Here is a 23,491-nt window from a genome sequence, read left to right on the forward strand (position 1 = left end):
GCCCGTGTACCGCAAAAAAAAAAAAAAAAAAAAAAAAAAAAAAAATTAAGAATCCACTTGTTAGATGAACACTTACGTGAATTAAATGCAATATAATTAAATTTCATGTTAGAAAGGAAAATGTAATGTAACATGTTAACTCATTTTAAAGTTATACTCTCTTGGGAACAATAAGATAACTTACAGTGAATAAAGTAAAGAAAGGAAAATGGAAGCAAAAAGCATTTACTGTAACTAAACGATTATCTCAAAATGTGATCAAATACTTAGAATTCTATGATTTAAAAAAAATCAAATAAACACACATGTAGCAGTGGGGGCCAGGGCAGATATCAAGGTAAGTGCCACTGGCAGGTGCACTGACAGCTTTGAGGGGGTCCTGGCTGTTGCTGTGCATTACTATGACTGCTGGATCTTGCCATGGACATGTAGCTGTGGAGGTCTGATGGGGGCCAGGGGTATCCATCACTGTGGAAGGGCTAGCTGCAGGTAAGCCTAGTGGTGCAGGCCAGTGACAGAAGACAGGGCTGGATCTGGGCCTACATGCTGCTGTAGGGCCTTGGTTATCAGCAGGGTCTTGCCATGGTGCACACATAGGAATTTAGGTTGGTGACAGGTGTAAATGCACAGCTCTACCACTCATTCATTGTGCTTTGCTAACATATAACTTCTCATCAATATGAGTTTTATCTAAGTCTTTTACATTTACAGTTGTCCCTTGGTACCCATGGGAGATTGGTTCCAGGACCTGCCCCAAATACCAAAATCTGCGGATGCTCAGGTCCCATAGTTGGTTCTCCATATCCACGAGTTCTGCATCCTCAGATTCAATCAATCATGGATTGTAAATTAAGTTTGCAGTCCATGGTTGGTTGAATCCATGGATGCAGAACCAACCGATACAGAGAGCCAACTGTATGTTTATTGAAAATATTCTGTGTATGGGAATTCCCTGGCAGTCCAGTGGTTAGGACTTCGTGCTTTCACTGCCGAGGGTGCAGGTTCAGTCCCTGGTCGGGGAACTAAGATCCTGTAAGGCACGCACGGTGGCACGGCCAAAAAAAAGACAAAAGACTATTTGGATTCATTTTACCTATTGTCTCTGAAGTGGAATTGTTGAAACTCAGAGCTTCTGTCATTTAACAAGTTAACATAGATCCTAGTGCCTGAATAACTTTGAAAGTCAACCTTTTACAAACCTTTTTAGACATAGAAATAGTTCTAAAGGCTAATTTTTTTTGGTTTTTTTTTTGTTTGTTTTTGTTTTTTTTGCGGTACGCGGGCCTCTCACTGTTGTGGCCTCTCCCGTTGCGGAGCACAGGCTCCGGACGTGCAGGCTCAGCGGCCATGGCTCATGGGCCTAGCCGCTCCGCGGCACGTGGGATCCTCCCGGACCGGGGCACGAACTCATGTCCCCTGCATCGGCAGGCGGACTCTCAACCACTGCTCCACCAGGGAAGCCCTAAAGGCTAATTTTTGATTGGTAATTTTGATTATGTAAATCATATTTAGTCCTAAATTTTTTTCAAGTGTAATTCTGAATATACATTGAAAAGTACCAAGTTTTTAACAGTATTATTACTAACACAAACTTCCAGGGAATATTTTCTACTTGAATTTATAAAGGTTTTTGGAGCCCTGGATCGGATCTTTATTAAGTTGTATTTTTTTCATTCTACTCAGTCCATTAACAGGATTTAATATTCAGCCAATAAGATGACTAGGTAACACAAAGAATTATTTGGTCCAGAATGTCAACGGCACCACTGCTCTAGGGTTTACATTACAGGCATACCTCTGAGGTATCACAGGTGCAGTTCCAGACCACAATAAAGAGATTCACACAAATTTTTTGGCTTCCCAGTGCATATAAAGTTACGTTTACATTATAGTGTAAGTGTGCAATAGCATTAAAAAACAATGTACACACCTTAATTTAAAAATGCATTATTGCTAAAAAATACTAACCATCATCTGAGCCTTCAGTGAATCATAGTAGTAACATCAAATATCACAGATCGCAGATCACCATAACAAATATAATAATAATGAAGAAGTTTGAAATACTGCGAGAATTACCCAGATGTGACACAGGGACACAAAGTGAACAAATGCTGTTGGAAAAATGGTGCCAATAGACTTGCCTGACGCAAGGTTGCCACAGACCTTTTGTTCATAAAAAATGCAATATCTGTGAAGCCCAATGCAGTGAAGTACAATAAAACAAGGTATGCCTGTATACATCTTTATCACAACACACCTTCACATAATGTGATTCATGTGTGCTGTAAGAACCTTACAACAATATATTTTGATTTCCTCCCTCCCTCTCATGCTTTGTGCTGTTGTTTTGGGAGTTCTTCCAGATCCTAAGAAAAACCACATGAGAAATTAGGAAAACAGAAAAAAGTATTGTAATTCTTCTGTGAGAATTAAACCTTAACAATCAACATAGAGGTCTTAGTGGTTTACAGAGTCTGACGTCAAGCTAAAAACAAGAGCAGGAAATGATGACGGTGGAGTTGAAAGTTAAGGCTGACATTTCCAGAACTGAGAGAAATGGTCATGATCTCATCGGTTAGTCTTGCTTGTTATTGTTGCCGTGTGTTTTGTTGCCGTGGGCCTGTCTACTGTTAAAGGTGAATTATTTTTGCAAATAAATATGAATACACTAATGTGCATAGTATACTTATACAAATTCTTTGAGTGGTGTTCCAGGAAATAACAAATATAGGTAGCATGTGGTTTTCAAGAGCAGTTTTCCTTTTGTGGTATGCACATTACTTTCTCGATTCTGTAGCTTCCCCGTTGCTGATAATCTTTTGGACTCACACCTCTGTCACAGTGATTCAACCTCTCTGTCGTTATCACCTGCTGTGGCAGTTGCTGCCGCCGCTGCTGCTCCTGATCAGGCCATGTAGAACTCCCTTCCCCGGTCCACCAGCTGGAGGAGAAGGATAGGTGTTTTATATGTTTCAGTGATTTTCGCGGAATCAACAGTGTCTGTACTTCAGATTATAACCTTTTCTGAGAATGATTCATAATTTTCATAGTGCCAAGATAGGAACCTGTAATCAAATTCTAGCTTGCTTCTCCCAGCTGTGACCTGGATCCCTGGAGAATAGAGAATGGCCCTAATAATTGACCATATATAAGTGTATTGTGTATGTGTCTCTCTCTGTGTATATTTAAGAAATGCATGTCCTTCCCTCTGTAACACAAATAAGAACTTTAGCTCCAGAACTTAATGGACAAGAATTGGCATATATATTTCCGACTCTGTCACTTTATTATTTTGGCAAGTTTTAACCCTCTGAACCTCATATTTCTCATTTAAAAAATGTGTGTAACAACAATGACAATAATAAGTAATAATAATAGCAGTAATTCAATTCTTGGGGATTTGAGAACAAAATGACAAAGTGCACGTAACGGTTAAGTCTTAACAGTGCTGGGGACATTAGCATTCAGGAAATGTTAGCCCTTATATCCATTGGCCTGTATGGAATAATCCTACACAAGTAGTTATTGAACCATTTCCTGAATTCTTTCCTTAGATGATTTTTCAGCCTAACTTTTTACCATAGGATAGTTACCATAACTGTAGCAAGCTAGCTCAAGTATTCATCTTCTCCTTGAAAATTCTGTTGATGTTCTCATTTAATTACACGCTGTTTGCTTTAGGTCAGAGATGCGTGGGAGTGGAAGACACGGCAGGGAACTTGAAGAACATTTCTGCTTTTTAGCACTTCCTCAGAGTCATGTGGCTGAGATATATCGGAATGGAATAAGTACCAGAACATCTACACTGAAGATACTAGGCAACCCTCTTCTTGGAATTTATGTATTTAGACATGTTGATGTGGCCTTGAATTTTGCTCACAGTAGAAGCATTACTGTAGAAAGTATTATAATTTTTAAGGTTGGTAGCACAAAACAAATACTAAATATTATATTCGGTTTGCTTTAAATTGACCTAAATGTAGTTTACTTTCAATATGAATTATTAATGTTTTAAAGTTGCATTGTATAAAATAAATAATAATTATTTATAACTATAATCATCATCATTTGAAATTTTCCCCTATTTTTGACTCTAGTGGGTGTGCAGCATAAAAGTCTTCAAGTAAACAAAGGCAGCCTTTATCATATTGGTTTTCCTAATGTATATTTTTTCTCTCCTAATTGACCTTCTTATCTTTCTCTCTTTTGTTCAGACTATAATTAATACCAGAGTGTTCTAAGTGTCTTTCCTCAAAACATTGATATTAATAATTCTGACTTAAGCTAAATTTGCTACACTCTTACTGTTTATTTTACTTAATAGTGTTATACAATATTAATTTCTTTGTTTTGATAATTTTGCCATGCTTATGTAAGATGTTAACATTAGGAAAAACAGGGTAGAGATATATGGGATCTCTGAACTGTTTTGCAACTTTTCTTAAAGTCTAAAATTACTCAAAATTGAAAAAAATAAATCTTCCAGTCGAATCGTAAGCATCAACAGACAAACTGGTTAAGATATACTTTTTTGTTAATTGCAGCTTTGCCAGGACTACTAAAATCACAATAAATACGCAGGATCCTCAGTTGTGTAACTTAGGATGTGTGTACATTCACATAAAACTAACGGTTCATTTGGTATAATTTAATTATTTTTAGACCTCAGGTATTATCAAATTCATAAAGCATAATTTATATATTTTTATATTAAATAATACATACTGATTTTAGAAAATTTGGAACATACTAAGAAGCTCCAAAAAGCCCATTAATAACAACACAATTTTTTTGTATACCTATACTTAGTCTTCTGCTCATATATATGGATATGCATTGTATAATAGTCATTAAAATACATTCTTTATATATTAGTAACTTGCTTTTTTCATTGATTATAAAATCAACATTTTCCATGTCATTAAATAAATATTCTTCTGTAATATCCTTTTGAACGACTACATCGTATTCAACTGTACAACTCTACCATAAATTTGTGCAACACATTTTTTAATGTTGGGATATAAATTACTTGGTTTTCTTATTTTTGTACTTTTAAAGACTACTTCGATTATTCATGTAGGTACCTTTTACACACACCTGTGATTATTTGCTAAGAATTAATTGATTAATTCCTATGTGTCAAGTTAGCAGTCAGAGGTATGTGTACACTTTCACAGCTTTCAATATGAAATGCCCAGTTGTCCTTTCCACAGCCTGTGGGGGATGTCTGTTATCTCACATCATCACTAACTCTGTGTATTATATTTTATATATTTTAAAAAATATTTGCCAGTCTTAATATGTGATAGTTTCTCATTGTTGGTTCAGTTTTTTATTCTTTTTCATAGTTACTACTGAGCTTAACATTCTGTGTATATTCATTGACAGTATTTGGTGAAGTGCCTATTAATATCCTTTGCTAGATTCTTGGTTTTTCCTTTCTTTGTTTCTAGTTGATTCATAAGCATTATCAATTCATTAAAGTGAATGTTGAGAGCTAGGCTTTTCTGTGTATAATGTTTTATCACTTATTGTTTTCTTTTTCTTTTTTTTTTTAAGATGTTGGGGGTAGGAGTTTATTAATTTATTTATTTTTACTGTGTTGGGTCTTCGTTTCTGTGCGAGGGCTTTCTCTAGTTGTGGCAAGCGGGGGCCACTCTTCATCGCGGTGCGAGGGCCTCTCACTATCGCAGCCTCTCTTGTTGTGGAGCACAGGCTCCAGACGCGCAGGCTCAGTAGTTGTGGCTCACGGGCCTACTTGCTCCATGGCATGTGGGATCCTCCCAGACCAGGGCTCGAACCCGTGTCCCCTGCATTAGCAGGCAGATTCTCAACCACTGCACCACCAGGGAAGCCCTGTTTTCTTTTTTAAATAAACATTTGATTTTGTAATAAATTTAAATTTAGAGAAAAATTATGAAGGTAGTACAGAAAGGTCCTGTATACAATTTAGCCAGCTTCCCCTGTTGTTAACATTTCATATAACTATGGCACCTCTGTTAAAACTAAGAAACTGAAACTAACAGTGTGTATGTCAGTTATATCTCAATTTTAAAAATAATAATAAAATGAAAAGAAACTAACATTGGTATAGTACTATTTACTACAGACTATTCAGCTTTTGCCAGTTTTTCCACTAATGTTTTTTTCTCTTCCAGTATCCAAGTACAGGGTACCACATTACATTTAGTATTGTTTTCAATTTTGAATGAATTATTAGCATATTAAAAAATAAAAGTAATAGAATTGCTGACTTAAATAAAATTTGTAGTTATTTTCATATTAATTGCACTTTTTCCCCACCTTTTATCACTTAATTAGTTCATGGTTTTTTAAATTTTTATACTCATTTGTTTTTGATGTACAGAAGTTTTGGAATATTTTACAGTGAAATTTGTTTTTAGTTCATGGTTTTGTGGCAATATGCTTAGAAAAGAATCCTTACTTGGAGGTTAGATAAATATTTGCTTGTATTTCTTTCTACAGTGTTTATATTACTTAAATGTTTACTTTGGTATTTATTTTGGTTTACAGGTTGAGAGGAATTTAATTTTTTTCAAGTCCACACCATTTACTGAATAATCTGGTTTTGCTTCATTTATTTTAAATGATGCTTTTAATATCATACTATATTTTTATAGATGCTTGGACTTATCTGGGCTTTTTATTTTGTGCGGCTTTTTTCCCCCCTCTCTGCCTTTTTTGTGGTAGTACCGTTCTTTTAAAAAGTATTTAATATCTGGAAGTGCATGTCACCTTTCCTGTTCCATCATTCTCTATTTCTGACCCAAATTTTTTTTCAAAAAATTGTTTCCAAAATTTTATACGTTATTCTTGTTTAGTCTTCCAGGGAAGTTTTTAAACTAAAACTCATTTCTACAAATGGATTTTCTGAAATTTTTATTGGAATTATTATAGTCTTTGAGTTTAATTTAAGGGGGAATTGACATAATTACAGTAAGTCATGCCATTCATCTGGGAGATGGATTATCTCGCCATTTGAATTTCTTTCCTTAAAAAAGAAGCTAGCTTTACTTTCCTAGTATGAGAGTTTAAAGTGTTTTGGTATATTTTTATTTACCTTCTTTTTGCATTTTTTTTCCAGGTTCTTTTTGGAAAAGTGAAGAAAATTCAGCCTTCAGTGGATAAAAACAAAGTTTCTTTGGATCCTTCTCCTAACTTTGACTGCCATATGTCAAGAAGTGTACCCTCTTTGAAAGATACCATTGAACTACAAGCCTACAGTTCAGCAGTATGTTAACTTTTTGGTTCATTTGACAACTTGAAAGTCAAATGCCTCACACTGTATGATACAAGCCTTAAAACAACTGTCCAAAATATTAAATGGAGATTTCTTACTTCATTCACCATCATATGACCTAAATAAATAGATAGTAAAAGCTGTTTTAATATTTGTGATCTTGGAACATTAATAAAGAGGCTTCCAGATTTACATTTAACTTCGTTCTAAGTACTGTGGCTGCTTTTATTTAGATGTTTCATAGATTAATTTCTAACTTGCAAAACAGACAAGGCTACTTTGAAATGTTATTCATCTTCGCAAAAGGAGAAAAGGCTTATGTATTAGTCATTACATGGTAGACTGATTACTACACGGTAATTTTCTGTCATATGTTACTGAGACACTTAGTAGGCCTTTAATCTTTTTTTTTTATTTCTTTTTTTGTGGTACGCGGGCCTCTCACTGTTGTGGCCTCTCCCGCTGCGGAGCACAGGCTCCGGACGCGCAAGCTCAGCGGCCATGGCTCACGGGCCCAGCCGCTCCGTGGCATGTGGGATCTTCCCGGACCGGGGCACGAACTCGTGTCCCCTGCATCGGCAGGTGGACTGTCAACCACTGCGCCACCAGGGAAGCCCCCTTTAATCTTTTATAGAAGATTGAATTATGTAATACATACTATATATAATCATATATATGATTAAATGAGGATAAATATTTTAGAAATATATATATGCTCCCACATGTAAGATGTATTAAGCTATTGTTATTTTTCTAATTGACTTTTCCTCCCAAATAAAATATAGTGGTTCCCAGCATATGCAAAACATTGAAGTTTTAATGAAAATACTTTTTTATTTAAAAACAGATTGTGTCTGTTTTCTGCTGATATTGGAAGCCTATCAAGGAAAAAATATGCTGTGGGGAAAAAAATTCCTCTTCAGGAAAACTAGGGTTGAAGAAGGCAGGGAGAGTGGGGCTGTATGGAAGCTGATTAATAAATAACAACATGCAGTTATCTAGATTTTTAAAAATAGGAGCTTATTCAAGTCAGCAAAAATTAATCAGCATAAAATTGTTCTCTTCTTTATCTTTTAGGTATACTTCTATGAATATAGTAATCTTTCAAAGCCAGTAGATAAACCTAGGCAGTGTCTTCCATATGCAATAGTAACAGTAAAATTTATTGGTCAAAAAATAGATAATGGACACCTTATGACGTCTTTGAGCTTCTTCTCAACAGGATTTCCTAAGAGGGCTGGTAAGATACATATATTTTTCTACTTAAATAACATTTGTGCTGGTCTTACAACTTCGGAATATGATTTTCTAATACATTATGAATATCTAAGCAAAATAGTTGTGCTTTACCTGTTTTCGATTTTATATATCTAGAATTACATTGCAGCTGTTTTTGTTACTTCTTTTGCTCTGTGTTATGTTTGTGTGATTCTTCCATGCTGATGTGTATAACTGTAGTTTCTTCATTTTCACTCATATATTTGTATACACAAACACACACACACACACCCCATATTATTCAATTTTGTGACTATACACTATTCCTCTGGGGATGTTTGGACATTTTGTAGTTTTCTTCATATTCCAAATATTGCTGTTTTAAACATTCATGTATGTGTCTCAGTGCATATGTGCAAGAGTTTTTTTATATACATCAGGAATGTGCAACTTAATCCAAAGACAATGTCAAACAGTTTTCACAAGTGGTTGTGTCAGGTTACCTAATTACTCTACATCACTGCCAGTACATATACTTCTTTTTTTTTTTTTAATAAATTTATTTATTTATTTATTTATTATTTTTGGTTGCATTGGGTCTTTGTTGCTGCAAGTGGGCTTTCTCTAGTTGTGGTGAGCAGGGGCTACTCTTCATTGAGGTGCATGGGCTTCTCATGTGCGGTGGCTTCTCTTGTTGCAGAGCACGGGCTCTAGGCACACGGGCTTCAGTAGTTGTGGCACACAGACTCAGTAGTTGTGGCTCACGGGCTCTAGAGTGCAGGCTCAGTAGTTGTGGCGCACGGGCTTAGCTGCTCCGTGGCATATGGTATCTTCCCAGACCAGGGCTCAAACCCGTGTCCCCTGCATTGGCAGGTGGATTCTTAACCACTGCACCACCTGGGAAGCCCCCATATACTTTAAAAAAAATGTTTCTGCCAGACTCACAGACTTCAAAAACAAATGTATGATTACCAAAGGGGAAAGGTAAGGGGGAGGGATAAGTTAGGAGTTTGGGATTAACATATACAGACTACTATATATAAAATAGATAATAAACAAGGACCTACTGTATAGCACAGGGAGCTCTACTCGATATTCTGTGATAAACTATGCGGGAAAAGAATCTGAAAAAGAATTGATATATTTATAACTGAATCACTTTGCTGTACACCTGAAACTAACACAATATTGTAAATCAACTATACTCTAGTATAAAATAAAAATTAAATTAAAAAAATGTTTCTGGGGCTTCCCTGGTGGCGCAGTGGTTGAGAGTCCGCCTGCTGATGCAGGGGACACGGGTTTGTGCCCCGGTCCAGGAGGATCCCACATGCTGCGGAGCGGCTGGGCCCGTGAGCTCTGCCAGCCTAGTGAGAGTGATATGTTATCATTATCACCTCAAAAAAAGAGACTCTTTACCCATTGAAAGCTCTCATGTCCCTTTTCCCCTAAGCCCCCCACTACCCGTACACAGTCATTAATCTGCTTTCTGTCTCTATATATTAGCCTATCCTGGCCTGGCCATTTCATTAAGTGAAGTCATAAATAGTAGCCTTTCATGACTGGTGACTTTCACTTAATAGTGTTTTCAGGCTTCTTGCATGTTATATCATGTATCAGTACCTCATTCCTTTTTATGGAAAAATATTCTGTTACGTGGATACATTACGTTGTGTTTATCCATTCGTCAGTTGACCATGTGGGTCACTTCCACCTTTTGGCAATTATGAATAATTATGCTAAGAACATTCTTGAATAAGTTTTGGTGTAGACTTGTGTTTTCTTTGCTCTTAGGTATATAGCTTGTTCCTGAACCTTGGGGGAAAGTGTTCATCTTTCCCCAGTAAATATGATGTTAGCTGTGGGATTTTTTATGTCCTTTACCCTGTTGAGGAAGTTCCCTTCTATTCCTAGTTTGTTGAGTGTTTTTATCTTGAAAAGGGTAATTACTTATCCTTCAGAATCTTTGGCTTCTAAAAGGTTTTTTTCTCACTGTTGTGGCCTCTCCCGTTGCGGAGCACAGGCTCCGGACGTGCAGGCTCAGCGGCCATGGCTCACGGGCCCAGCCGCTCCGCGGCATGTGGGGTCTTCCCGCACTGGGGCACAAACCCGTGTCCCCTGCATCAGCAGGCGGACTCTCAACCACTGCGCCACCAGGGAAGCCCTAAAAGGTTTTTTAATATGAATCTTCTTGTGTATTTAGTGGGGTTGGACATCTTTTTGTGTTTGTTGACAATTTTTACTTAACCTGTGATTTTCTTGTTTAAGTACTTTGCCCAACTATCTATTGCATAGTCTTTTTTTTTTTTTTTTTTTTGCCGTACACGGGCCTCTCACTGTTGTGGCCTCTGCCGTTGCGGAGCACAGGCTCTGGACACGCAGGCTCAGCGGCCGTGGGTCACGGGCCCAGCCACTCCGCGGCATGTGGGATCTTCCCGAACCGGGGCACGAACCCGTGTCCCCTGCATCGGCAGGCGGACTCTCAACCACTGCGCCACCAGGGAAGCCCTGCATAGTCTTTTTATTAATCTTTTGAAGATATCTGTATATTCTTTATGTATTCCAATATATGTGTAATTATGTACTAATTTTGTCTCATTCAGAATATTCTTTTCACCAGTTTATTTTTCTAAGTTTTATCATGGGTTTGACCTATTAAAATATTTAATTTGGATGTAATTGACATCATTTTTCATTTTTGGTTTTTCTGACTTCCATCCATGCTTAAAAAGTACTTTCCTACCCCCAGGATTATAAAACTGTCCCTCCACGTTTTCTTCCAGTATTTTTATGGCTTTATTTTTTAATGAATTTTGTATAAGGAGGTATAGCGATCCACCTTTCATTTTTTTTCTGTCCACTCCAGCTTAAGCACTACATCTCTAGATTTTCTTTTTTCTTTTTGAATTTTATTTTTTATTTGTTTATTTTTGGCTGCCTTGGGTCTTCGTTGCTGTGCACGGGCTTTCTCTAGTTGAGGCGAGCAGGGGCTACTCTTCGTTGCGGTGCACGGGCTTCTCACTGCGGTGGCTTCAATTGTTGCGGAGCACAGGCTCTAGGCACGCGGGCTTCAGTAGTTGTGGCACGTGGGCTCAGTAGTTGTGGCTCCCGGGCTCTAGAGCACAGGCTCAGTAGTTGCGGCGCATGGGCTTAGTTGCTCCACGGCATGTGGGATCTTCCCGGACCAGAGCTCGAACTCGTGTCCCCTGCATTGGCAGGCAGATTCCCAACCGCTGCGCCACCAGGGAGGTCCCACATCTCTATTTTCGAACATGTTTCCACTATAGCTTAATGTAATTAAAAAGATAATCACAATAGTTATATAATTTAGAAATCTTCAACAGAGCTATTTTTTAACATTCTATGAAAAAGAACTTAATGGTACGTTCCCAGTGATATGATTATAACTTCATATATTGTTCATGAGCAACTTCTCATTAATAATCTGTTTTAACAATGGTATTTTCATGGTATTACTTAGCTGTGAATGCTTTGTGAACATTTTACTTGCTAAATATGTGCTTTTTATAAGTTCCTTTGTTATTACATGAAGTGCTTTAAGAAATTTTAGGAATAAACCTCTAAGTTATAAAAACAAAATTTGCTTCTATTTTCCAGGTTTTTATTTATATTTATTATTTGCTAGAATATTTATTTCATAATGGAGCAGGGGTAGTGGTTTGCTTTGGCTCCTGGGAAGGATTTTGTGCAGCCTTTTTGATCTTTCCCCCCACCTGTGGAAATTTCCTTTCCATTTTTTTTCTCCTGTGGTAGAGGGAAAAGAAGCAAGGTAACAGTAGGTAGAGGGAGACAATTTTACCTAATAATTTATAGATTCTATTATTAAATATCTGCATATAGGAAATTAATATAAGAAATACCTACCTAGTCTGTGAGCAACATGGTTTTATTCCTATTTAATTTTTCTATTTCTTAGTATTTGTCAAAATTCAAATTTTTTATGGCAAATACTTATAATGGGTCTATAGGGCAGAATTTCATGCTACGTCATTTATACTTTATTGGTCAGTTACTCATCCTCTTCTTGCTTTTTCTGCTGAGAACATACTTTAATCATCATTAGGTTATTTGATGGACTTTCAGTTAAAACCGCTCATGACATAGTTTCCTAGCATTAATAGAGTTGCCTGAAGAAACACTTTTTGTTCCTGTTTTTCCTTATTTTCTTATTATTTCCACAGAAAGAACATGGTCTCTGAATAACTGTACAGTGGCCAAAAGAATTGGAAAAGGAAAAGATGCTACTGTCGTCTTTGAGCATTTCCGGAAACCTATAGATCCATTTGTTCAGGAAAACTGTTCATGCAGTGCACTAAATTCAGAGATAAATCCTTACAACTCAAATATTTCTAACTCCTATGGAAATGTGCAAAATGATAACATTTCTGTACTTGATGCATACAGTGGACAGATGGAGCACAATTCAGCAGAATGTAGAGGCACTTCTCAAGTACATGCATATGATTCAGGTCTTTCATTTGTTCCCAGTGATACCAGAGAAAATGTTAATAATGGTGACCTCTTAAATTTGACACATCTTAAAGATGTTTTAAGTGGTTTTGCTGCTGCTTTTCCCCTTCATAACAGTATTGGCTCAAGCACAGTTATTACCTCAAAATTCATCAAAGACCCAAGACTGATGAAGAGAGAAGAAAGCATGGGAAAACATAATACTATTACAGGTTTAAATGAGAGTTTGCCATTTGAGAAGAGTTTAGATTTTGCTAATTCAGAAATAAACCTATCATCTATGCCAACTAATCCTGCCTCGTCATCTGAAGTCATGCCTGGTGATCAGACTGTTCTTACTAATTATTTGGATGCCCCTTGCTTCAAAATTTCTTTGAATGATTCACAAACCCAGGCTCACAACATGGGCTCTAAGACCTATGATTGTACAGCTCCCAATAAAATTACCATGGCAGAACAGTGTAAGAGCCAGGATAATTTTTCCTTCCCAATGTGTGTGTCAAATGTAGTCTCAGAAGTTGAAACGCAAAAACACAGTGGAGAAAAAGCTCAGAGATCCCAGCAGAGAAGCAACATTCCACTTTTAATCGAACAAAATAGTGAGCCACATGACTCTTACGAATCGGTGAATACTTGTACAAAAGGGTATAATAGTCACATCTCTCCACAATCACAGTTTTCTAATTTTAAAACTGTATATCAGACTGGTCACCAAATGCCTACACTTTTTCCACTCCAAAGCAAAGAAAGCATACATGAGTACATTCAAGATTTTGGAAAGATGAGAAACTTCACTGGGCCAGAAGACAATTCCAAACATGAAGAAAAGCAAAATTTATGGAAAGAAAGTGATAATTCTTTTACTAATAAAACAAAAATCAGTCCAGTAGATAGTTACATTTCTTTGCATCAAGATGACAAAGAGAATGAGAATCTTGATTATTTGGTGGAAAATTGTGATCAAATATTAATTACTCAAGGGTTAGAAAAGCCAAAATCTTTCTCATCTACCACAGAGGAGAAGTATGAGCTAGATCATCTAGTATTGGAAATACAAAATCATCTTACTCCAAGACTGGAGAACCTTCCACAGAAGCATCCTCAGCACTCTTTAGAGTACAAAGATAACATTCATACAAGTTTTACCATTTCTCAAAAACTAACGGAACTGAAATTGGAAAAACCAGATCAAAACTGTGTTAGCGTTATGACTGATGCTTTCCAGGAAGCAAAAGACATTTCCCAGGCCAAACAACTGCCGGCTGTTACTTCATCTCATGACATTAAAACAGCTCATAATGCAAATTGCAGCATAGCTAGAGAACATATATGTGTTAAAAGGAGAAATGGAAATGATCCGGTGTCCTTAGAGAACAGTGAAAGAGACTGCAAAGAAAACTCTCAAGTTAACAATAAAGGTCAAGATCACACTCAGTTCTGTAATTCACAGTTGAACAGTGATGTGCACCTGAATATTGATTGCAGAGAACAGAGAGATAATGGTAAAGAAAACCAGAATGAGGCTGAAGTGGAAGACATTGCTTTGTCTACAGAAAACAGCATAGGGAATATACATGGAGATGAGAAGCAGAGTTTTCATGCAAACAAAAATTTTACCACTGTAGATGAAAGGAGGGAGAATAAAGATTACGATAGCATAGAAATTCTGAGTTCTGAAGAATTTTCTACTACATTTAATTTGACTTGGGGGAAAAATTATGTGTCCACAGAATCTCCATTATTAGAAAATGAAGATACCGTAACTGCCATAAAAGAAAAAGATATTCAAAATACTGGAAGGACTGTAGAGCATTTGGTTTTCACAACATTTCCCAAAATTGCAGGTTCTTCAGGTCATATAGCCTCACATGCTGCAGTTCAGATAGCTGATGCTCCAGTGCCTGCGTTAGGCACAAATCTCGAAGATCACCGAAGATACCAGTTTAAAGAAACTTGTTCTTCTGAGAGTCCAGATTTTGGTTTGTTAGTAAAATATAGGGTTTCTGATTGTGAAACAGATATGGATAAAAATCAATTACACAGCTCATTTCATCAGTCAGTAAGTGACAACTCAGTTCTTCAAAGCATCAAATTGGATAATGAGATTGAAGTAGGATCAGAACGGAGTGACAATACTTTTCTATTTCAGCAGGACGCTCATAGCCATGGAAATGTACTCTATGAAGACTTCGGGGCCTCATACGAAGCTCTGAAGTCTCGCATCGATTGGGAAGGTCTGTTAGGAAGCACTAATGGGGAGACAGAAGTTTTGAAAAGCACCACAAGGAGGGAGAATAGTGATCAGCACTGCTCTGAGGAAAGTAGTTTTTATTTCTCTACAGCAAAAAACAAAGCAGAGCTCTTCCACCCAATTTTACTTCCTGATCTAGAAGTTAGGATTACTAATGTGTTTATGCAAGGATTCAGTCCTGCTGTTGAATCCCTTGCATTGAAAGATAATTTCTGCAAATATAGAACTGAAGCCATAAAATCAGAAATAAAGGAGGAGGAGGAAGAAGTTCCACGATTTGAAATTCATTCCCAGTGTTCTGGTGAAAATGCACATCATCCATCTGAAGGTGAATTTGGTAATGTAAGGCAAGAAGCAGGACTAGTGAGTGAATCTGAAACCTCGCTTTCTTTTGACCTGAGTCGTAATACACACGTGAATCATGTGTCTGAAAAGCAAAACAAGGGACCTTTGCTTACTGAACCTTCTAATGTCACACCAGTAAATAATGAAAGCAGGCGTTCCTTTACAAAGTCAAAAACCGATTGTAATGATACTAGAAGTAAAAAGGACACAGAATCAAGAATTAGCAAAAGAAAGCCACATACACCTTTTAGGGACCAGAATACACCACGTAAAGATTTAAGACATCACGAAATTTGTGGGAAGAGGAGGAGGCTAACCAGTCAGGACTCATCAGAACGTTTTTCTTCATTATCCCAAGGACGAATTGAAACCTTTCCACGGTCAGAAAAACACATTAGGAGTGTCCTGGATATTCTAACTAGCGAAGCATCTTTATGCAAAAGCAGATGTCTTTCCAGAAAACTTGACAGAGCTGTTTTTCACTTAAAAAAAGCTCATAGAAGAGTTCACACGTCTTTGCAGCTTAGAGCTAAAGTGGGAGAAAAAAGAAAGGGCCCTTTACCAAAAGCATATGCAGTAATATGCAATAATTTCTGGGAAAGTTGTGACCTTCAAGGTTATAGTTCTGTGTCTGAAAGAAGATATTATTCCACTAAGCAATTTTTGTCAAAAAGAAAATACGACAAACCTGGAGAGAAAAGGGCTTTGGGATTTGAAGTTGATAAATCATTAACTCATGCATCAAACCACAACTCATATAAAACAAGTGGAGAGAGAGTCACAAAGTGCCTTTCTAAGAAAAATGTGTCCGGTGTCTCCAGAAGTCCCACCACTATTGGCGTGAGAGGATATTGTGATCGAGAGTATCCTGAATCACAGTTAGCCCTCTGCTCCACGTCCCGAAGTACAAGTCCGTCAGCTTATAGCACTAGCAGTTTGAGAAATCCCAGATCATCAGAACTTCAGCCCTTTTCTAGAAAAACTGGGTGTCTCTCTTCCCCAGACTGCCCAGATGAGAAACTAACTAAAAAAGAAAATCAAATCAATGCAGAGTTTTTATCTAACGTTAGTAAATATGAAAAGCTTAAGAACCATTCAGCACATGGTAATATTAAGGGTACAACAAAAGAAAACAGTTCTGAAGCTAATGAAGTAATAAGTAAAAGGAATTCAGTATCTTTAACTTGCATAAAAGAAAGCAACGTAAATTTTAGTGTGGACAAAAATTATGATGCAGCTTGTATAGCCCACACAAAGGTGAAAACTGATATAGTTATTTCAGTCTTAGAATCAAGTGTGACGCATGTTTTAAACATTGATATCAACAAACCAAATAACCTTATTTTATCTGGTTATACAAGAAACCTGGAAGTAAATTTTCCTATAGAAAAATGGACAGCTCCTAATGAGAGCTCCAAACCAGGCATTATTACAGGAAACTTCCTGGTGGACCCATTAAATCTAACTCTGATAAAAAGCAAAAAGTGTAACAGTATTCCTCAATTGTTATCAACCACTCTAGTGACAGACAGTGAGGGAGAATCTTCACAATCTTACCTGAATAAACAGAGCATTTTTGCTGTAGATTCTTCAGCAGTGTCTACCATTGTACCACACTGTGAACAAGGATGTGCTGGAAAGGAGCTGCTAAAGACAGAACATTGCTCTTCAAGTAATTGCTTCCACATAGATGGGAATGGAACAAATGTTATTGAGAATTCTGAGTTGGATTTCACATCAGTAACTGAAGAAAGTAAGGACAATATGAGGAAGAAAATATTTTCCAATGATAGTTTTCTGCTCTTAAAAGATAACATAAAGGGTTCTTCTTCCCCAAAATGTATTGCAAAGAAAGACGTTCAGGACAGAAAAATGTGGAAAGATAAACAAGCAGAGAAAGCAAAAGATTCATTTCACAAAAACATGGCTGAAGGATCAAGTGTTAAGACTGAGTACAAAAGTCAAAAGAATAAGACATTAGAAGAATCCACCTGCTTAAGTGAGAAAACAGTTAAAAACAACTTGATTGATTCTCATTTGAGCATTAAAGATGCTACTGAGGCAGTCTCTTTGAGTAACACTGCTTCTAATAAGCTTAACAAAAGAGAGAAAGAGGAGGGAAAAGTTAGTCATGACTCTCAGTCTGACTCCACAATGCACTCAGGAAGAGCCTGTAATTCCAAACCAGGCATTACAGGAATGAATCAAATGCCTCTTCTACACGCCCACTCTGAAACCTCCAACGTCTCTCCTCCTCCGAAGATGCCTACATCATACATGAATGAATTAAAAGAAGAACCTTGTTCAACTAATAATTTGGCTCCTATAGCTAAGATACCTCAAATTTTGAAGAGGGCAGACGAAGCATCATCTTTGCAGATTCTACAGGAAGAAACTAAAGTTTGTCAAAATATTCTCCCTTTATTTGTTGAAGCTTTTGAAAGAAAACAAGAATGTTCATTTAAACAAATCTTGATTTCAAGAGACCTGTTGGTAGAACAAAACCTGTGGAATAACTGCAGACACAAATTAAAACCGTGTGCTCTTGACTCCTTGGTAGAGCTCCAAATGATGATGGAAACTATTCAGTTCATTGAAAACAAAACAAGGCTCTTAGGAGGTGAGCCAACATTCCGAAGCTTACTTTGGTATGATGAGACGTTGTACAGTGAGCTGCTTGGTAGACCACGTGGGTTTCAACAACAATCCAATTTCTATCCTGCTTTTCAAGGCAGGTTAAAATATCATGCATTCTGTGAGTTGCAAAACTATCATGATCAGTTGGTTGCAGTGTTTGAAGAAACCAAAAGGGAAAACAGTTCATACTACATGTTTTTAAAATACAAACGACAGATTAATGAGTGTGAGGCAATAATGAAACATTGTTCTGATTGCTTTGACTTTACTCTTTCTGTTCCATTTACCTGTGGAGTTAACTTTGGAGATAGTTTAGGAGACCTAGAATCCTTGAGAAAAAGTACATTAAATCTGATCAGTATGTATGGGGACTCTCCCCAAAATGATTCCTGTCCAGAAAAACAAGACCATCTATGGATTATTATAGAAATCATCTCCTCAAAAGTTAATTTTATCAAGAGCAATGAGGCAGTAAGTATTAAAATATCTCTTTATGGTCTGGAACATATCTTTTTTGATGCTGCAAAAAGTCTCGTTTGGAAAGAAAAGAGAGAGTCTTTCTGCAAAAAATACTCAGGAAAGAACAGCAAAGAAATACTACTCAAAATGAATCAACATGCTTTTTCTAAGTTGCAGAAGATATGTGATATGTTGTCTAAAGATTTAAGCAGTGAACGCATTTCCAGTACTGGGCTTGAGAGTACTGTGATTGCTTCCAGAAAGTCAGATGCTCCAGTAAACAAAGCAACAATTAGCATAGAAAACTCTAGGTTTAACAGTACTTTGCTTTCACATCCAGATATCTGTTGTATTAGTGAAATATTGGATCAAGCTGAATTTGCAGACTTTAAAAAACTACGGGAACTCACTTTGAGATGTACCGATCACTTAGAAATTTTAAAAAAATACTTTCAGTTGCTGCAAGAAGATAACATAGATAATATTTTTATCACACAAGAAAATGTATTGGACATGGTAAAAAACCACAACCATGAAGCAGTAATTTTAAAACCTGTGGCCATTGAAACCTATATTGAAATCGTCATGCTCTCAGAAACAGTTCACTTTCTTAAAAACTCAGTGGCAAAGAAACTAGACAAACAGAGGTTTCGAGGTATGCTTTGGTTTGATTTGTCACTTCTTCCTGAACTGGTTCAGTGCCAAGAAAAAATGACTTCTTTCTCATTTCTTAAAGATAATTCAACAGATTGTCTTCGGAAAGTGATAGAGACTGCTATTTCTGAACTTAAGAAAGATCTGGATATTATCTACAAATATAATGAAGCTGTTAATTGCTCCTATGCTCTTCATTTGCTCTCAAGAGAACTTGAAGAACTTTCAGAGATAAAAAAACTTATAAAGAAGTCTAAGTATTCCGTTTCCACATACATTGACTTTGTGCCATGTATAGCATCCATAAATTACGGAAGCACTGTGACAGAGTTAGAATACAACTACAATCAGTTTTCCACCCTGCTCAGAAATGTAATGGCTGCCCCTCGGAAGGACTTAGGGAAAATGGCCCATATTATGAAAGTCATGAAAACTATTGAACATATGAAGATAATATGTGCTAAAAATGCTAAATTAACCATTTCCTTTATCCTGTGCCAAATGAGACATAACAGAAAGAAGGCTTTCCACCTGGAAGGAAAGGAAGAAATGAATATTCATGTAAAACCTAGGAAGAATATCAACAAGTCCAGTACTTGTGTGAAGGTGCCCTCAATTTCAGAGTGCATAATGAAAAACGTTTCAAATTCCTCTAAAAAACGACCTTTCACTGTAGACAAATGTGAAGACCCTCAGGAACAAGAGGAAAATATTACCATTTCCAGTTGTAAAAAACAAAAGGTAACAAATGTTTTAAGCGAAACCTATGTAGGTATTCTTTGTGAGAACAAGTCTACTCTTTAAGCAAACAAGTACGTAGTTTGCAGAATTGTAAAAATTGAGAATGCTTTAAATACTGCCTTGCAAAATGAATTTACTAACTGAACTATTGGATTAAACAATCCATATTATCTATAAAATGATATGAATGATTTGTATATGTGAGAGATAGCCTTGCAAATGTCTACTTTTAAACTTACAAATTACTTATTTTATGTAGAAAACACTTCTTGGAAGGGTGTGAATTTTAGTAACGGCTTAAGGAAAAGTCCATATTATGAATGTGAGTTAAGAGAGTGACCAAGTATTTATTGAGTAGCTTCTATATAATGAGGCTATACTTAATGTTGTGGATATTAAAAATTGACAGTGGAGTCTGTGTTCTTGACCATTATCATCCACACAGAGAAATAGTACAGATATTTTAAAATAGACGATTATGAAGGAGTTAGTCCTGCATAAGTACATTTTATTTAACAAATTTTATATAGCATTTATTAAATACTTGGCAGCATTCTAATGAATGTACAAACATTAACTCTTTCTGTTCTTCACAGAACGCTTATGATGTAGGCACTGTTATTATCTTATTTAAAAGTACAGAAACTGAGACATAGAAAGGTTAAATAATTTTCCCAAGGTCACAAAGTTAGTAAATGGAAGCGCCTAGATATAAAACAAGGCAGTCTAGCTCCAGAGCCCATATTAATAATTGCCCCTACTCCACCCTCAGAGACTACTCAAAATTTTTTGAGAATTTCTCATTTCAGAAGTGAAGAAAGAGAGATCTATACACAAAATGAAAAGTAGGATTCTTTCTCCGCTTACTCTAATTGTATTCGTTAGTTAAACTCTAGTTCTAGAGACTAGGAAACAAATCATTTATTGCACTGTGTTTGTGGGAAAATGCTTAATTAACAACCAGTTTATAAACATACTTCCAAAACACAAGAACACAAGTTGTGTACTCCACATCAAGAGTAAAATGAGGGTGTTACTATAAAGGTCTTGTAAGTATAGAGAAGAAAAGCAAAATTTTTTAAAAATAGAGATTTATTTATTGATTTCATAGAAGGACACAGATCAAAGCTTTGCCTTAAAGGAAAAAATATTATCAGATGAAGGTAAAAAAATGAAGAGGGGGTATCCAAGCTATGGAAAATAATGCGACCAAAGACACAATGCTTATTGACATTATTTGAGAAATGAGTTTAAAATTAAGTCTGGAACAAACATTTTAACTTAGTGGACAGAAGTAAGTTAAAGATGGAGAAGCATATTGTTTCGGATAACAGAATGTTCTAAATATAGGCCTGAAGAGTTTGAACTTCGTTCTGTACGTACGGAAGGGTAGTGTCCTGTAAACTGTGTTTTTTCAGTGATTTTAAAGAGTAGAGATTTTGAGTATAGTTAGAAGTAGTAAGTCATCTGGGTCTTAGAAAAAGGTGCTGTTTTACAGAATAGGAAAGGAAAATTCATACTTGACAGACATTACTTAACAGTGGCACTGAGTGACTGGTTGATTAAAAAGGGCATAAAATAGGAAGCAGTCATAAATAGACGTGTTGTAAGATGTGGGTAAAAAGAATGTTGCAGATTGCTTTTTTTAAAAGTTTCTCCAAACATTTATGAAATATGGGAAGTCCAGCAGACTCACTGAGTTTTGAAGGAGAGGATCGTTAATGAATATAGTTTCAGACAGTGCATTTTAGATGATGACAGAACAAGCAATTGCAAATGTCTGATAATTAAAATAATAAATATTGTACTTTAAACCATCAACAATGTAGGTTTTCTCTGTATTTTTTAAACATAGGTTAACATGAAAGATGTCACAAAAATCAACAGAGAAAAGGCGACATTCAAGCATCCAAGGTAGGAGTTGCCATCAGCCCTGTCTGAAGAAAAACTAAACAAAATTGAAACCGTTATTTATTACCTCTTTTGGGTTATACATGTAACTTAGGGGAGAAGAGTTAGCTAAGGAGGGAGAAGAAGGTTCGGATTATGCAGTGTCTTAAGTAAGGCCTAAGGAGTTTGAATTTCATTCTGTAAGGATTGAAAGGTAATATCCTGTGAAATGTGTTTTCACAGTGATTTAAAGGGTAAGGAGATTCTAAGTACAGTTAAAAGTAGTAAGTCAGCCAGGGCCTAGAAATGACGCTTTACAGAATAAGAAGGTAAAAGTCGTATTTGACAGACATTATGTAATGAATTGATGGGGCTTAGTGACTGGCTTATTACTAAAAAGGGCGTAGAACAGGGCAAGTGATTAGATTTTTTTAAACTTGTGGATTTTATAGACCTGTCAAATTTCAAGACTGGCTAACAAGATAAAAATTGACAAGTTATATTCCTAAGTGGGAGCTTAGTCAAACACACTCACATATTATAAGTATACTACTGTTTCATAAAAGGATGTAGTAACACCACAATATAGAAAGAACATGATTTCAGAATAAAGGCTAGTTCTTTAAATTCTTTTGGAATTAGTTATTTTTATTAAAAACCCACTACATTATTTATGTTTTTCTCATTTTGACATGAAGTGGCACCACTGGACTTGTTGACCATCTCTTGTTTCATTCAACTATGTAAGATTTTCAATTTATAACAAGCTTCATTTTTTAAACCATCTTTTTTTCCATCCTATGAAGGAAAATGAATAATATGAACTGAAAGAAGATAAGCATTCTCATTTCTGTCTTATTTGGTTTTGCTTCTCTAAATATAATCTTTAGGGCTTCCCTGGTGGCGGCACAGTGGTTAAGAATCCACCTGCCAATGCAGGGGACACAGGTTCCAGCCCTGGTCTGGGAAGATCCCACATGCCGCAGAGCAACTAAGCCCACGCGCCACTACTACTGAGCCTGCGCTCTAGAGCCTGCGAGCCACAACTACTGAAGCCCGTGTGCCTAGAGCTCATGCTCTGCAACAAGAGAAGCCACTGCAATGAGAGGCCTGCGCACCACAGCGAAGAGTAGCCCCCGTTCACCACAACTAGAGAAAGCCCGTGCGCAGCAACGAAGACCCAACACAGCCAAAAATTAATTAATTAATTAATTTTTTAAAAAATTAAATATGATCTTTAATTTACTACATTTCTAGAATCTTTTTCCTGGCACAGATGACTCTTTAAATAATTGTGTAGTCGCTAAGGATGAATAGGCTATCAGAGGCATAACATAAACCAGTTCTGTAATCATCTTAGTTTTGTAACTAAGATGATTTGTTTTACTTAGTTTACAAAACTAAGTTTTGTAAGTATAGGTAGTATTTGCTGCTCAAAGAATCAAACTGTGCCTCACTTAGCAGGAAAATGAATTCTAATATAAGGTTAATATAAGGTGCCATGGTCATGGAAGAACATCCTCTAAGAGAGTGGGTAA

The 23,491-nt window shown here is 36.5% G+C and overlaps 1 protein-coding gene across 1 annotated transcript in view; it reads left to right on the top strand.

Annotated features, from left to right (window-relative positions):
* The window catches only part of TEX15 (testis expressed 15, meiosis and synapsis associated), a 52,290-nt gene that overhangs the window by 26,767 nt on the left and 2,032 nt on the right, over positions 1–23,491 (top strand). The window contains 5 exon segments of the mRNA XM_024131378.1: positions 3,685–3,922; positions 7,112–7,258; positions 8,345–8,507; positions 12,688–20,063; positions 21,919–21,977. Of these exon segments, the coding sequence (XP_023987146.1) occupies positions 3,685–3,922; positions 7,112–7,258; positions 8,345–8,507; positions 12,688–20,063; positions 21,919–21,977 (7,983 nt within the window).

This window comes from Physeter macrocephalus, chromosome 20, assembly GCF_002837175.3.
Source record: "Physeter macrocephalus isolate SW-GA chromosome 20, ASM283717v5, whole genome shotgun sequence".
Classification (NCBI taxonomy): Eukaryota; Metazoa; Chordata; class Mammalia; order Artiodactyla; family Physeteridae; genus Physeter; species Physeter macrocephalus.